At 41.4% G+C, this 14,973-nt stretch overlaps 1 protein-coding gene across 2 annotated transcripts in view; it reads left to right on the top strand.

The window, feature by feature from the left end:
• Positions 1-13,383, top strand: part of LOC108671391 (oxysterol-binding protein-related protein 9) — a 30,728-nt gene extending 17,345 nt beyond the window's left edge. Inside the window, exons 10-20 of one of the 2 annotated variants that reach the window (XM_018158938.2) lie at positions 4,147-4,280; positions 4,716-4,781; positions 6,382-6,482; positions 7,182-7,294; positions 7,762-7,893; positions 8,618-8,738; positions 9,982-10,175; positions 10,404-10,500; positions 10,710-10,835; positions 11,381-11,502; positions 11,672-13,383. In XM_018158938.2, the coding sequence (XP_018014427.2) occupies positions 4,147-4,280; positions 4,716-4,781; positions 6,382-6,482; positions 7,182-7,294; positions 7,762-7,893; positions 8,618-8,738; positions 9,982-10,175; positions 10,404-10,500; positions 10,710-10,835; positions 11,381-11,502; positions 11,672-11,861 (1,396 nt within the window). In that variant the 3' untranslated portion in view covers positions 11,862-13,383. The remainder of the gene's footprint in view (positions 1-4,146; positions 4,281-4,715; positions 4,782-6,381; positions 6,483-7,181; positions 7,295-7,761; positions 7,894-8,617; positions 8,739-9,981; positions 10,176-10,403; positions 10,501-10,709; positions 10,836-11,380; positions 11,503-11,671) is intronic. The other variant, XM_047879901.1, reaches the window with a different exon arrangement.
• Positions 13,384-14,973: the final 1,590 nt, after the last annotated feature.

Below are 14,973 nucleotides of genomic sequence, written 5' to 3' on the forward strand. Positions count from 1 at the left end.
ACACATACTCTATGGAGGTCACCATATCTCCTGACCTCACCTGGCGACACATACTCTATGGAGGTCACCATATCTCCTGACCTCACCTGGTGACACATACTCTATGGAGGTCACCATATCTCCTAACCTCACCTGGCGACACATATCCATTAGTAATGCTGACATCGTAACTCCACCTGCCTATCAGCATGCAGGATTGGAACAAAGCCTGCCTAAGCCGATGTTTACTTTCAAAGCGCTCATGATTGTTCGTGTCACTACAATCCCCTCTAATTGATTGACCATTCGCATGTGACCGTATTTAGGATGTGATTTTATTGTTTTTCTTCTACGTTTAAACATTGCAGCACACCCAGTACCGTAATATATATATCTACTCTACACGTAGCTGTCGAGTACGTGCATCTTAGTACAAATTAGCAGAGCTGTCTTGCGATTCATTTTGTACAATTTTTGTACATGTATATTGTACACACGCAAACCTATATTAACTTGAGGTGGTTATTGATCGTATCGGAGAGCCTAAAAATCATGGAATGCGCTTATATAGTGCAGACTTATTCAATTGGATGCATTTCAAGGAGAGTAGTTCTTTGACCGCTCCTTACAAGCAGGATTCACCAAAACGTCAACTCGCTTTTAATGCGTTCATTTTTTCTCAACGTTCACTTGCTGAAAGCTACCTCACTACAATCTCATTCTTGATCACTTTCAAACCGTCACAGGATTAGCGAAGGCAAGTTTCGCCATGTTTTTTCTCAAGACGATCCCTGTGTTTATGATCGCTTTTGCTGCCCTCGTCACGACGCTGCATCCGCTATGTTCACGCTCATTGAACGCTCCGTTGAATGCTTTGGTTCTGATTGCATCATTGATACATTGACGGTGTTCTCTTTGTGCCTAGCTGAGCTCATGATATTGCAGAGTTGTTGCGTACTTATTTCTGTTTTATTATTGCTGCGTTACCGTTTTTTCTGCTGTTACTGCTGAGTTGCTGTTGTTGCGCTATTGTTACTGCTGTTGTAATTGCTCAACCGTTGTTGTCTCTCCGTTGTTACTGCTGTTGTTATTGCTCAACCGATTTTGCTTGCTGCTCCGTTGTTACTGCTGTTGTTATTGTTGGTACAGCTCAGTTGTTGCTGTCATTTTTCTTTTTATTGTTGTTTTATTGTTCAATTGTTGCTGTTATTGCCCCGCTGCTTTTTTGTTATAACTCAATTGTTATTGTTGTCTTCGTCTGTGAAGTCTCAATTGTTGCAAGAAGCTCAAAGGACGGCAGCAAGCCTTCCATGCACAGAGCCTTGCCTCTAGTCACAGTCAGGTATTACCGGCGATGAAACAGTAATAGTTTTTAATAGGGGTACGACCATTGGTTGACACAGCTGATTGTTGCAGTCACCACACACCTCACACACCTGCTACAACTCTAACATCCACTTCACATCTCACTTGCTTCCTTTTATATCCCCGCGCTTATTATGTCTTTCTTACCATCTTGTCGCTTCTTCACACTTCATCTCCACTCATCCCTCTCTTCTTTCTTCGTCTTTCCTTCTCTGCTTACATCGTGTTACTTCTTCAATCCTGTTTTTTCTTAATCCCTCTCTTTGCCTGTCCTCTCTCATTATCTCAGCTCTTCGCATTCTAGTGCGGCTCTGTAGGCTCCCATCACATAAAAGTATCGTAATTTACGCGATGCCATCATGTGTCGACTATTAGCTAATGTCTCGAGTATTGCGGCTCCTCGTCACGATATTTTTAAGCTGCGATATCGCAAGATGAATATTCAACGCCGAATAATGCGGGCCTCGTCTATTTACGCGTATATTTCCCTATGTGATGCCAAGCATTCTTGCATGTGACTCCAATTTACTGAAGTGTTGGGCGTCAGACGAGTTTTGCGTGAAGTGATCATGATTTATCTAGCCACATATATAAGGTCAACTTAATTTCTTATTTAAACACCAGCCGTTCAAAGCGGCCCAATTGAAGTTCTCTATAGCTGGACCAATTACCTGTAAGGTCTGAGTCACTCCAGTCGAAATTCCGGTAAGGTGCTGAAGAAGTGTAAATTATATTGCTTGTAAATTTTTGTCGCAGAAAAAATCATATGTCGTTGTTACCTTACAGAAAGACACACATAGTTGTGATATTTTGTTGGTTGCAAGGGCGCTTCAGATAACAGAGATATTGTTGACATTACTCTTGCACAATGACGGCATCTTGATGATGCTATATTGCTCCTCCTGTTGAAGTGACGCAGATCGTTTGCAGGCTGTTTAGTGCTGTGGTTCAGCTATATGCAGATACGTCGTGAGTGAGGGGACATACTTATGGTGGTGAAGTGTCCATTATTTGGCTTGATACTCGCCTATAGTGAACGAGAAGACTCAGAAAGATGCGCTGTGAAGAAGAAAACAAGTTGATGCGGGTAGTTAATGTGAAAACACGTTCCGATACGTAGTGTTTGAAAAGACGCGTTAAATTACAACACGTTCACGTGTCTGGAGCGTAAATAGAAGTTGCACATTGAGACAGTAATAGTGAATGTCCCAGACTGCATGGGGCGAGGTTGGCGCAGCATTCGAGTAAGTCATGTGGTCGTTCATTAGCAGCAAAGCTAAGCAGCAGTGCAGTCCTGTGAACGTTATTTCGGGGGGCGGTGCCCCTGTAGGAGGCTCCACGCTTGTCACGTACATCAGGAGGATATCTGTGTGGTGAGTCAAGTTTGTCTTCGTTCTGGTCCACGCTAGATTTATTTAGTTGCTGGTTAGCCTGGCGTTGCCCGGGATCAATATTCCCTGCAATTTTAGAATCCTTTCATTCTAAATAATATAGCTCATTTTTTCTTTAATAATTCGAAGAAAGGTCCATTCAAACCAATATTTCACATAGAAAATAGAAATCCCATTTGACTATCGTTTCATATTATGAAAAAAAAAAACATTTTGTGTCACTTAAATGAAGTGCATAATAAACAATTTAAAAATTGACTTTAATTTTTGATCTAAATCTTTCCTTCCAAGTTTTTCAATGCATTGCCACGCTCTATAAGATTAAATGTTCAGGGCCAGGAAATATTCCGTCACGATAAGTATCGTGGATACGCGCTTTAAATTTACAGCCGGACTTGCAGCCGGTCTCCAAATTCAGTGAGCAAGGAATATCTCCCAAAGTAATGAAGTTGACCGCCCCCTATATAAGGATTTATATGCGTATCTTGGATACATGTCGTAGCAGTGAATGAAAATGTATAACGATGCAGACATGAGACGTTGGAGAGGGCGAGTGGGGAGGGACTTGGCTTAAATTTGGGCGCCTTTTTCACTGAGGGGGGACGTGACCGGGTTTGTTTTCAATTAACAAATTCTAGTTTAGTTTTTCTATTCAGAATGACAGGTTTCAGCATAACGGTATCCTCAAATTTCATGAAATTATCCATCCTGGGCAAAGCGGGTTGCCCTGCCAGTTTAAATGTGAAGTATGCATGCGTAATTAAATCGCCAATATCTGCTTCTGATATAAATTCCTTCGACGTCAATTCTTTTGACCACCGACATTGTGGAGGTGTCGTCGTTTTTTGTAGTGTCTCCGAAGCATTATCGAAATTTTCGTAATTTTTAATTTTTTTATTTTTTTGTCTCCATGTTCGCACTTTTTACTGCTGCTGATTCGCATTCTGTTCTGTTCGATTTATATTCTTTTAGTCTAGCGTCTCTTTCGCTTTAATTTCTCATTTGGTCGCCTTTTGAATTCTTCAATCTTCATTGTTAATTGTTAAGTTCCACTCCTTTCCATGAATAAACTCGTTTCCATCTTCGACGATTCGTCAAACGAATTTCTCTATTGCAAATAAACGCGTGAATTTTTATCATTTTTACTCTTTCTTATCTGCTTTGCCGTTGAATCATCTTTCTCGTTTTGTCGTGTTTGGTATATTGGCTTAGGATTTACATTGTATTGCAGTGGGCCTAAGTTGTTCGACGCAGTTTGGTATATTGGCTTAGTATTTGAATTGTGTTGCAGTGGGCCTAAGTTGTTCGACGGAGTTTGGTATATTGGCTTAGGATTTACATTGTGTTGCAGTGGGCCTAAGTTGTTCGACGCAGTTTGGTATATTGGCTTAGTATTTGAATTGTGTTGCAGTGGGCCTAAGTTGTTCGACGGAGACTCGTGCAAAGATGACGGTCACACAGACGGCTCGGCTGAGGGACTCCTGGCAGACTCTGCTCGCCGCGTCGACTCCTATAACTCCACGGAGTCTTCCTCCTCTGCACGCGGTCTGTTCAACTATTTTATAAATTTTAAAGAAGTATTCAAGTAATTATATAAGTAGTTTGCTTGTATTACAAATTAACCACGAATTTAAGAGACCGAAAAACGCCATGTTCTAGATGTAAATCTGGTAAATTAACTTAGCGTTACCTTTATTTATTAATTCTTGAAGCATTTTGATTCTATCATTTAGTCAAGTAGCTAGAAACTTCATTTGAGGTTTTGTTTTTGGAATTAAGGACCCTAAACTTTTTAGATTGAAAATTTAAAAATCTTGAGTGGTTCAATATAGCCTCATGTATTCAGCTTTTGAGATATTTATAATTGAATTTAAGTATTTTTAACTTATTGAGTATTTCTAAAATATGTTAACGCTTGCGTTTGAGAAGCTGCTGCTCGAGCACTACACAACGTGACCTGCAACGTTGCTTGTGTTGCAGACATGAAGAACTCCAGCGTCGTCTCCACACCCCCGCTGGCTGCTGCACCTCCTGCCTCCAACGCTGGTATGTTGCTGCTGCTGCTGCTGCTGCTGCTGCTGCTGCTGCTGCTGCTGCTGCTGCTGCTTTATTCACAAGTCAAGTTAATGTTCTGGTTATACTAAATACAGGCTTTAATGCCACTATACTAAATCCAGGCCTTAAATGCCATCTGTATCATGTTAACTAATAAACTGAACGGAGTCATCCTTGTCATGGCATCTTACGCAGCGCACATCATTCCAGCTCATGCTTGTCGTCCATGTTCGTGTGCCGGAACAGCTTCCTGGTGACTTAAATTAGGTCTATAAACTGTTTATTATTACATTTTTGTCTTCTCCATGTCACATAATTTTAGTATCATACCGTATCCGTTTCAATATCAATTGAGATATGAGAAGTCGTATCGTGATGCTGCCGCGCTCCCGAGCCCTCGTACCATCTTGCAAGGCTGTTATCATTGCAATCTTAACATAGTCCTCGTGTCCCGTTAAGCTGAGAAGAACCTACAATTCGATTTTGTCGAGTGTACCGATTCACAAAAGTAGCTCGGTAGTTCCATGCTGGTTTGTACCACAACTAACTATAAATTTTTAATATAGCTAACTGCCGTACATACATATAAACTTGAGGTACTGTCTCAAAAGTAATGGCTGCTTTTGAATGAGAAGGAAAAACGTCACAGCAAAGCACAGGTCTGGCCGAAAATCGAAGTTGTCTGAGAGAGACCGTCGGTACATAAATCGAAATGTGAGGGACAATCGAAAGACCACGGCTGTTAAAATTACTGCAGACCTCAATGGACACCTACAGAACCAATTTTCCTTAAAGATTGTCCGCCGAGAGCTGCACAGATACGGATTCTATGGAAGAGCTGCAATTTAAAAATCTGGTTTCATATACAAATGCTTCAAAGCGTTTAGAGTGATGTAAAAACCTCCAGAATTGGCCCCTCGGGCATTGGAAAAATTTGATTTTCTCAGATGAATAATCTTTTATCTTATTTCTAACCTATGGCCGAGTTTACGTTTGGAGACAGACAAAAGAGTCATTTAATCCCGACTGCCTCCTGCCAACCGTAAAACATGGCGGTGGATCTGTGATGATCTGGGGTGCTATTTCTTGAAAATCCGGCGGACCAATGATTTATCTTCATGGAAGAATCAACAGCCGTAAATATTTAGGAATTTTAGTAGTGCAAGTTTATCCAACGGTTCAAGCGCTGTTTCCGGTGGGGAACGCCATCTTTCAAGATGATAATGCCCAGATCCATGCAACTGGTATTGCTAAAAAACGGCACTAGGGACATTCTAATGCAATTGAAAATCTCATCTGGCCACCACAATCACTAGACCTAAATATTATCGAGCATTTATGGTCGATTTTACACTTGCAAATTAGAAGTCGATTCCCACCGCCATCGTCTTTATATGAGCTGGAGGGAGTTTAAGTTTAACTGAAAAATGGGTAAAAATTCCTTTGGAAACAATTCACAATTTGAACTAATTAATACCTGGGAGAATTGAGGCTGTAATTACCGCAAAAGGTGGACCTACACGATACTAGAACATATTTGTGAATTTCTCAGTCGTTTCCCTTACTTTGTCTAACTCGTGTATATGTCCAGCAGGAGGTGTGGACTACGACGCCCTGTACGATGAAGATGATGAGGACGATCAGGTCTCCATGGAGAGCCACGGCTTCATTATCCAACATCTCATCTCGCAGGTCCTTATCGCTGCATCTTATCTAAACGCGGCATCTTATCTTAACGCTGCATCTCAACTTCATCTTCTCGCCTCGCTATATCTTATCGCCCCTAACAAGCCTTACCTTTAGTTGGCTAGTTAGGTTAGGTTAGCCTATGCTCCATAAACGGCCATGTGCGTCCTCCCGAGATGGCTTGGTTATACTCCTCTAGTGACCCGTTCTATCCTTAAATGGCCCAGTCATCTTTATATGGTCCAGTCTATCCTCCTTATATGACTGTCTGTCCTACATTTACAACCTTTTATTTCCTTCACTCGACCGAAGTTTTTTCCTCTAATATAATCAATAAAATATACAGCACTTCAATAAATGAACACAGACATGCGAGGAAGCAACATAAGACGACTCTTATCAAATTAATTTTGACATTTAACTGCTCAATTTCTCTTTATTCTGATACACTGATTTTGCTGTAAATATTGATATTCCACATTCAAGACTTTACAATCTTAAACAAGATTAATATGTTTCTCGACCATCTTTGTTTGACGCCACCTTCTTGCCCCTTGATTCTTTTCCTTGCCGCTTGATTCTTTTCCTTGCCGCTTGATTCTTTTCCTTGCCGCTTGATTCTTTTCCTTGCCGCTTGATTCTTTTCCTTGCCACTTGATTCTTTTTCTTGAAATATTGATTTTAACTTTGAGTTAATTTGTCCAGGTCAAGATCGGCATGGACCTGACCAAGGTTGTGCTGCCAACCTTCATCCTCGAGCGGCGCTCCCTGCTGGAGATGTACGCGGACTTCTTCGCCCACCCTGACCTCTTCTGCAGGTAACGCTGCCACCACCCTGACCTCTTCTGCAGGTAAACGCTGCCACCACCCTGACCTCTTCTGCAGGTAACGCTGCCACCACCCTGACCTCTTCTGCAGGTAACGCTGCCACCACCCTGACCTCTTCTGCAGGTAAACGCTGCCACCACCCTGACCTCTTCTGCAGGTAACGCTGCCACCACCCTGACCTCTTCTGCAGGTAACGCTGCCACCACCCTGACCTCTTCTGCAGGTAACGCTGCCACCACCCTGACCNATAATTAATGTTAGTGTCAGTAAGATAATTAATGTTAGTGTCAGTAAGATAATTAATGTTAGTGTCAGTAACATAATTAATGTTAGTGTCAGTAACATAATCAATGTTAATGTCAGTAACATAATCAATGTTAATGTCAGTAACATAATCAATGTTAATGTCAGTAACATAATCAATGTTAGTGTCACTAATATACGTATTTGTCGCCAGCATCCCACACGGCAAGGACGCCAGGCAGCGCATGGTGACGGTGCTGCGCTGGTATCTCTCCGCCTTCCACGCCGGCCGCCGCAGCGAGGTGGCTAAGAAGCCCTACAACCCCATCATAGGGGAGGTCTTCAGGTACATTACAACCCCATCATAGGGGAGGTCTTCAGGTACATTACAACCCCAATTTATCGGAGGATAAAGTGTTAAAATATGCAGCTCGTAATGAAGAAATAATTCTGAGGATAAAATATGTATCGTTATCCAAAAAGCATGCATGTTGTTATCTATGGACTCATCATGATTCACCGATCATCAGGTACCTAGAAGAAATCTGTGTTGCCCTAATACATAAATAGTCTAGCTACGTAAGCGTTACAGATTGGAATACCGCATGTACATCCTTCTTTAGTTACTTACTTCCACTGTCTGTGAAGCTTGTCGTGTCGTGTGTCAGATTTACATTTATAATTTCATCACTTGAGCGTTGTACTCTTGGCTCGAGATAGATACACATTACAGAATATTACCCTGCACAGCTATCCAAGAGTCTTAACCACGTTTCATCAGGCGTATTATTCCCCTATTTGTTCTGCACGGAAATTCTTGTTGTAAATGTTGAGATACACATTATGTTGTGCATCATCATAATAGCGTAGAGTGAATACATGTAAATTATGATGCATTCTCGTGGAAAGAGGCCGTATATTATCAAGATAAAAATATGGATGCAGTTGGTGGTAACTGATAGAATGTTGTTGGTGGTACATGGTATGTCGTTGGTGGTGGTACATGGTATCGTATGTTGTTAGTGGTACATGGTATGTTATTGGTGGTAAATGGTATGTCGTTGGTGCAGATGTCACTGGGACGTGCCAGGCGAGCAGAGCTGCGGCGGCAGGAGCGGACGCCCTGGGGACGAGCCTGGCAAGCCCCTCCGCTGGGTCAGAGACGACCAGCTCGCCTTCGTCGCCGAGCAGGTCTGTCTTATTTAGTCTGTCTTATTTAGTCTCTTATTTAGTCTGTCTTATTTAGTCTGTCTTATTTAGTCTGTCTTATTTAGTCTGTCTTATTTAGTCTGTCTTATTTAGTCTGTCTTATTTAGTCTGTCTTACTTAGTATGTCTTATTTAGTCTGTCTTATTTAGTCTGTCTTACTTAGTATGTCTTATTTAGTCTGTCTTATTTAGTCTGTATGACAGGTCTGTCTTATTTAGTCTGTATAACAGGTCTGTCTTATTTAGTCTGTATGACAGATCTGCCTTGTCCCCATACAGGCATTTATTTCTAAATTATTTTACGTGGTTTAGGTGTGTTTCACTACAATAAAGATTTTTTCATGACTTTATAATATTGACTTCAGAGTATTATTGTATTAACTACAGCGCTGATATAGTCACCACTTTTCTGTTGCTCTGCAGTTCTGCCCCGTTAATCTGTATTTATTATTTAAATCTATTAAATTACTTGCGACTTGTTATTATTGTTGTTGTATTTGGACGTGATTATTGTAGTTGTATTTACGAGTTTTTCTTGAGAGTTCCTTCATTGGTTTGTCACCGGACGCCTGCCGCAACCTTTAAACGTGTCAGAATGATCAGAGCCCTTACGGCCAAACGCCGGCAACTATCTTGTAAAAGTTCAAGGACTCTGCTACTAGTTAAATTGCACTTTATTGCACTGGGATGTCTTCCATTAAAACTTCGGTTACACAGATATAACGTACTAGTTTTATTTCAACAAAGGGCACTTGAAAGGGATACGTTTAAAAATAACAGAACCAGCTCAATAGACATTACACTACTTGATAAAGCATTTAGAGCACAGCCACAAGAACTAGCGTTGGAGCACAAGATCGCTAACTTAGCAACGGAGAGAGGTGAGTTCAAGTTAGAACCTGACTGTAGGGCTGGCGGGACACAACTGACTAACAGCCTTACAGCCGCTCAGACCTGACCTTGCACTACGTCGCTACCGCCCAAGTAAGGTCCGGCATCAATGTTACTAAGGCGGCTACGCTAGATGTGGTTTTCAGTATGCACACGAGATTAAAATGTTCGCGCGTAATTGTGAACGATGTCCACCGTTCACAGGTGGTTTTAAGAGTAATTTTATAATTATATCTGAAATCTGAATTTTATCAACATTTTCAACAAAGACTCATTCTCTGTGTTCCAAACAGTTTGAGGCAGATCCTCTTCTTAATGACAATGTTATGTGTTAGGTGTCGCACCACCCGCCCATCTCTGCCTTCTATGCGGAGAACATCGCCAAGCGCATCAGTTTCTGCGGACACATTTGGACCAAGTCCAAGTTCCTGGGGCTGAGCGTGTGTGTCTACAACATCGGCCAGGGCTGCGTCAGTGTCTTGGACCACGACGAGGAATACATAATCAACTTCCCCAGCGGCTACGGCAGGTGTGTTGGCAGGCATCATCAACTTCCCCAGCGGCTACGGCAGGTGTGTTGGCAGGCATCATCAACTTCCCCAGCGGCTACGGCAGGTGTGTTGCAGACATCATCAACTTACGAGTCTTGCTCGTGAGCGAAACCTCCACAGCTGGCACGCGCTGGTAGCAAATTTCATGTTACGATGACACTGAAGGTATCATTGGTGCCGTGAGTCATTGCAATGTTCTGTTGAAGGTCCATCCTGACGGTGCCGTGGGTGGAGCTTGGTGGCTCCTGCCAGATCACCTGCAGCAAGACGGGCTACAACGCAAACGTTGAGTTCCTCACCAAGGTAAGTTGACTCAAAAATAATTATACTTATTTAGCAAGTACCATTACATCTGATCCTCGATAGTGATGATCTCATTTTTTACTTAACGAATCAATTGAATTTTCTTTTAAAATAATTGTGCGATATTTTTTGTTGGCTACCGTTTTTTTCTGTTATAAATTCTGCACTGAGGCCTGGTCTGGATTTACAGAGCCTTTTTCTTTTTTTAGCCTTTCTATGGAGGCAAGAAGCATCGGGTGTCTGCGGAGGTTTTTAGTCCTGGTGAAAAGAAACCGTTTCTAACCGTGGACGGCGAGTGGAACGGATCCATGACTGCTAAATGGTCTGAGGACGGCGTGAGTATCGTCACTTGACAGTCCTCTTAATACCACGTTACATGTGAGCGGGGTTACGTTGACCAGGACTACCTGTGAGCGTTGTGCGCCCAAACCTTCCTGTTTGCCGCTCTTGATCAATTAGATTTGGAATATCTTCATACCTGGATATACAGTGAAATCCCCGTCAGTCTGTATGACCGCCCATTAGTTTATTTAGCCCGTGTCTTAGAAATGATGTGTCGAATATTTGCAGGAATATCTTCATACCTGAACACAGTAAAATCCCCGTCAGTCTGTAAGACCGCCGATTAGTTTATTTAAGCAGTGTTTTAGAAATGGTGTGTTGAATATTTGCAGGAATCGTCACACCTGAGTACAATGAAATGCCCGCCAGTCTGTATGGCCGCCGATTAGTTTATTTAGCCCGTGTTTTAGAAATGATGTGTTGAATATTTGCAGGAATATTTTCATACCTGAATACAGTAAAATCCCCGTCAGTCTGTATGGCCGCCGATTAGTTTATTTAAGCAGTGTTTTAGAAATGATGTGTTGAATATTTGCAGCGCACTGAGACCTTCATAGACACGCGCTCGATGGGCATTGTGCGCAAGCAGGTGCGGCCCATCGCCCAGCAGGATCCCAACGAGAGCAGAGCGCTCTGGAAGGAGTGTACCGCGGGACTCAAGTGAGACTCGCTCCGTTTATGTAGGAGCGTGTAGTATATATATATATAACTGTTCTCCTTTAAATGTTTGCTTTATGTCATTATTTTCAACGCCAGTTTTGCTCCACGTATATATATCAAACGAGTCATGTCACAAAAAAGACGAAATAAGTAACCATATGCCATGCAGGTATAACAACATTGAGGCGGCAACAGAGGCCAAGTCTGCGCTGGAGCAGAAGCAGCGTGAAGAAGCTAAGCAAAGAAAAGAAGCCGGCGAAGCCTGGCAAACCAAGCAGTTCTCTTTGCTCGGTGAGAACTGGGTTTACTACGCGCCTCTTGGCACCAGGATGAGCTGCGGAGGTTCTGCGGCCAGCTAGGATATGACCCTACCTCCAGCTAGGATATGACCCTACCTCCAGCTTTGATATGATTATTACCACTTCTTCTCCTTGTCCGCGTATTGCATAGGTTCAGATCTTGAGTTACGGGGTAGCATATGCTCTTCGTTTGCACATCTCATGATCGATATCTTGATCTGTAGGATTTAAAAATCGCTGTCGACATCATATAGTTCGTCAGTTCATACCAAGAACGCTTGTTGTAGAAATAATAAGTTAATAAGAAATAAGCGCTTATACTTCCTGCAATTTTTTGCAAAAGGAAGAAATTCATGGTGTCCCATCTTAAAGACATTGTTCTCGTGAAAGTTTGCTGTGCAACATAATTCCATCAATAAAGTGATTCATTGTTGGCTTTATTGTTGGCTGTTGTTAACAAAATGTTTGACTTCTCTGAATGACGTGATCAAACAGTGAGTGTTTCCAGTTACCTGGTTTCGAGTTACTTGCCATGATGAGATTTTTTAATCAATATTTCTTCTTAAGTTGGTCAGTGAGTAGCGCCGGTTAGAAGTGAAGGCGAGGGAGAGAAAACGGGTATTGAAGCGATATATCTCCAAATGCTGCGGCCATCGTTTCTACAAGTTACAATTTAAACGGAACGCAAAGTGGTTAAGCCAAAATCTAAACCAAGTGGCTACATCAGATGCTGTTTTATGTTCAAAATCCTGCTTCTGAAGTCATCACGTCGCATCTAGTCGCCACTTAAGGTTTCAGTTTTATGATCTCTTTGTAAGCGAAGTGATGCCGTCTTAAAGACTGCAGTGCTCATCTTAGCACGATATTTTCCATGAGCTTTATGTCGTTTAGTTTGTAATCCACTGTTATGATATTGAAATAATATAATGGTTTCAAAACTCGTAATAACTAGATTTACTTCTGCCGCTGACCATTATCAGTTACGGAACAGCGCCCTCGGTTGTATCCTCAGCAATATTAAGTTACCGTCCATTCTGGTAAGAATTTTATTTGTAGCAAAAAGGCCGAGAGAAAAAGTTGTTGTAAGCAACTATCAATTCGTAAACAAGTGATGAATAATATCTTATTTCGATAGTGCCTGAATTATAAAGGGATTTGTCCTCAAACTTTCCTCATTATTTTTCAAATCTCGTAATTCTGAAAAGTCCTACTTTAAATTAGGACGTGGAAAGTGATTGACAGTGTTCGTGGTTTGTGATTGTTTACAAAGTCCTCAGCGCGGATTGGCACGGTCTTACTGTTCTCCTAAAATATCTGATGACACTACCTAAAGATATTCAAATTCATCGTATAGGTAACGGATTTATAGTGGCACAAGAATCAATGCATACTTTTTTTTGCACGACTCCCATGGACGCCGCTACAGTTTATCTAATTTCTGTGAAAATCTCAGGGATTCAGTCTTCACCGGAGAATAATTGTGCTCGGGGCTGTATTTTGCTATAACAAATACATAGGTGAAGGATTTTACTCTACGACATTCCTTTAATTTATCGGATTTATTTATGTCCATAAAGTGAGCGATTCTCTCACTTATGTTCCAAGGATTTATTGTAAATATTATTCGTGATGAACTCGACGTTTGGCTGGTCAGGTTATTGCAACATGAAGTGGTTTTCCTTTGCGTAATTTGTTATACATTTTATTGTGTTTATACGAAGACTGGGCGCGAGGAACTATTCTAGCTGCTCATGACGCATCGTTCTCTCTCGGGGACACAAAGGCTGGAACTTGCGTTTAGAGGATTCAAGTCTGAAGATAGTACTTATTACATGAATTAATGCACAATTGTACGTAGGTGTTATATGCGCTTGTATCGATTCGATGCACACGTTTTATCTTGACTCCTGAACATCCTAATTGTTTTTATATTGTATATCAAGACGCTCGCATAACCAGCGCATGCAATAATAGTCCCGACCTAACTTCAACCACCAGCCGTCTACTTCTAATACTATTCCACTAATCTTCTACCATATCGTAAAATGTCAATAATTTAAATGCGATGTCTCCAATCTCCATGCTTGGAATGTCAGCAATACTGAGAATGTTTTATTCTCATTTAAAATCGGCAATTTACAATGTTTGTAAAAATTCAAACTTGGTAAACGATTTTAAGTTTTGTATTTTCTTGTCAAGCCACGACGTGGAATTGAATGAAAACATTTCCCTCGCTTGGCCGTGAGGAATGTGCCGAATGTTGAGTCTTTCCAGACGATTTCATGTTATAATCTTGAACTTTTGTTTCTTTAAGAAATGTGATAATATATAATTATATAATATGATATGGCCAAGAATTCTGCGATCAAAGTATAAATTTAAATATGAAAATAAATGATACATAATAAACCCATGGCAAGAAATGATCAGATCAAAATAACGCATATCTGGCTACTGACTAGTCTAGACTCTAGACCGTCACTGCTGTAAGGTCAACTAGGCAAGCAAACGCTTTATTCGTAGAATGTGCGTTCAACCTCTTGCTGCGCAGCACGTGTCTTCTGTATATATTAGTGCTTTGTTACGCCTCCATTCATCTCTACGTATCGTTAAGAATTATCTGGTATTTAAGATGTGCTGCTGTTCAAATTACCCATGCCTACTGAGATCGCCGGTTGCTTGCATCTCGCGGCGAACTGGACTAGCGATGTTATAGTTCAGTTCAGGCACCACATGCCTACTGCTACCACCGGTACCCGATGAGTAATACGCTCATCCTAAACTGACGTCAGACATCTGCACTAGTTTCAAAAGCGATTACATGGTACAAGCGATTTCTAACAAACAATTAAACATAAACATTCAAAGGTAACATACAGGCAAAGAGTTGAAGATCGCAATTCTTTCTCATTTAGTTGTGTTGTGATTGCTCTGCTTCGTCAACTCTAAGTAGGATTATCTTCTTGCCACTTCTGATTCCGCGTCAAAGACGAGGATTCATCAGATCGAAGTCTATGCAAAACTTGCTAATATTTTTTCGTTCTCCTGGTCTAGAGCTGTAATGTATGGATGTGCCATGTGCTCTGCTCAATGAACACCCGTTGCTTTTTATTCTTGTTCCCTCTTCGCTGCATTTCGTCGAGGAAACAAATTTTTTCTTGGCGTTTATCTT

The sequence above is a fragment of the Hyalella azteca genome, unplaced genomic scaffold (genome assembly GCF_000764305.2).
Source record: "Hyalella azteca isolate HAZT.00-mixed unplaced genomic scaffold, Hazt_2.0.2 contig4153, whole genome shotgun sequence".
NCBI lineage: Eukaryota > Metazoa > Arthropoda > Malacostraca > Amphipoda > Hyalellidae > Hyalella > Hyalella azteca.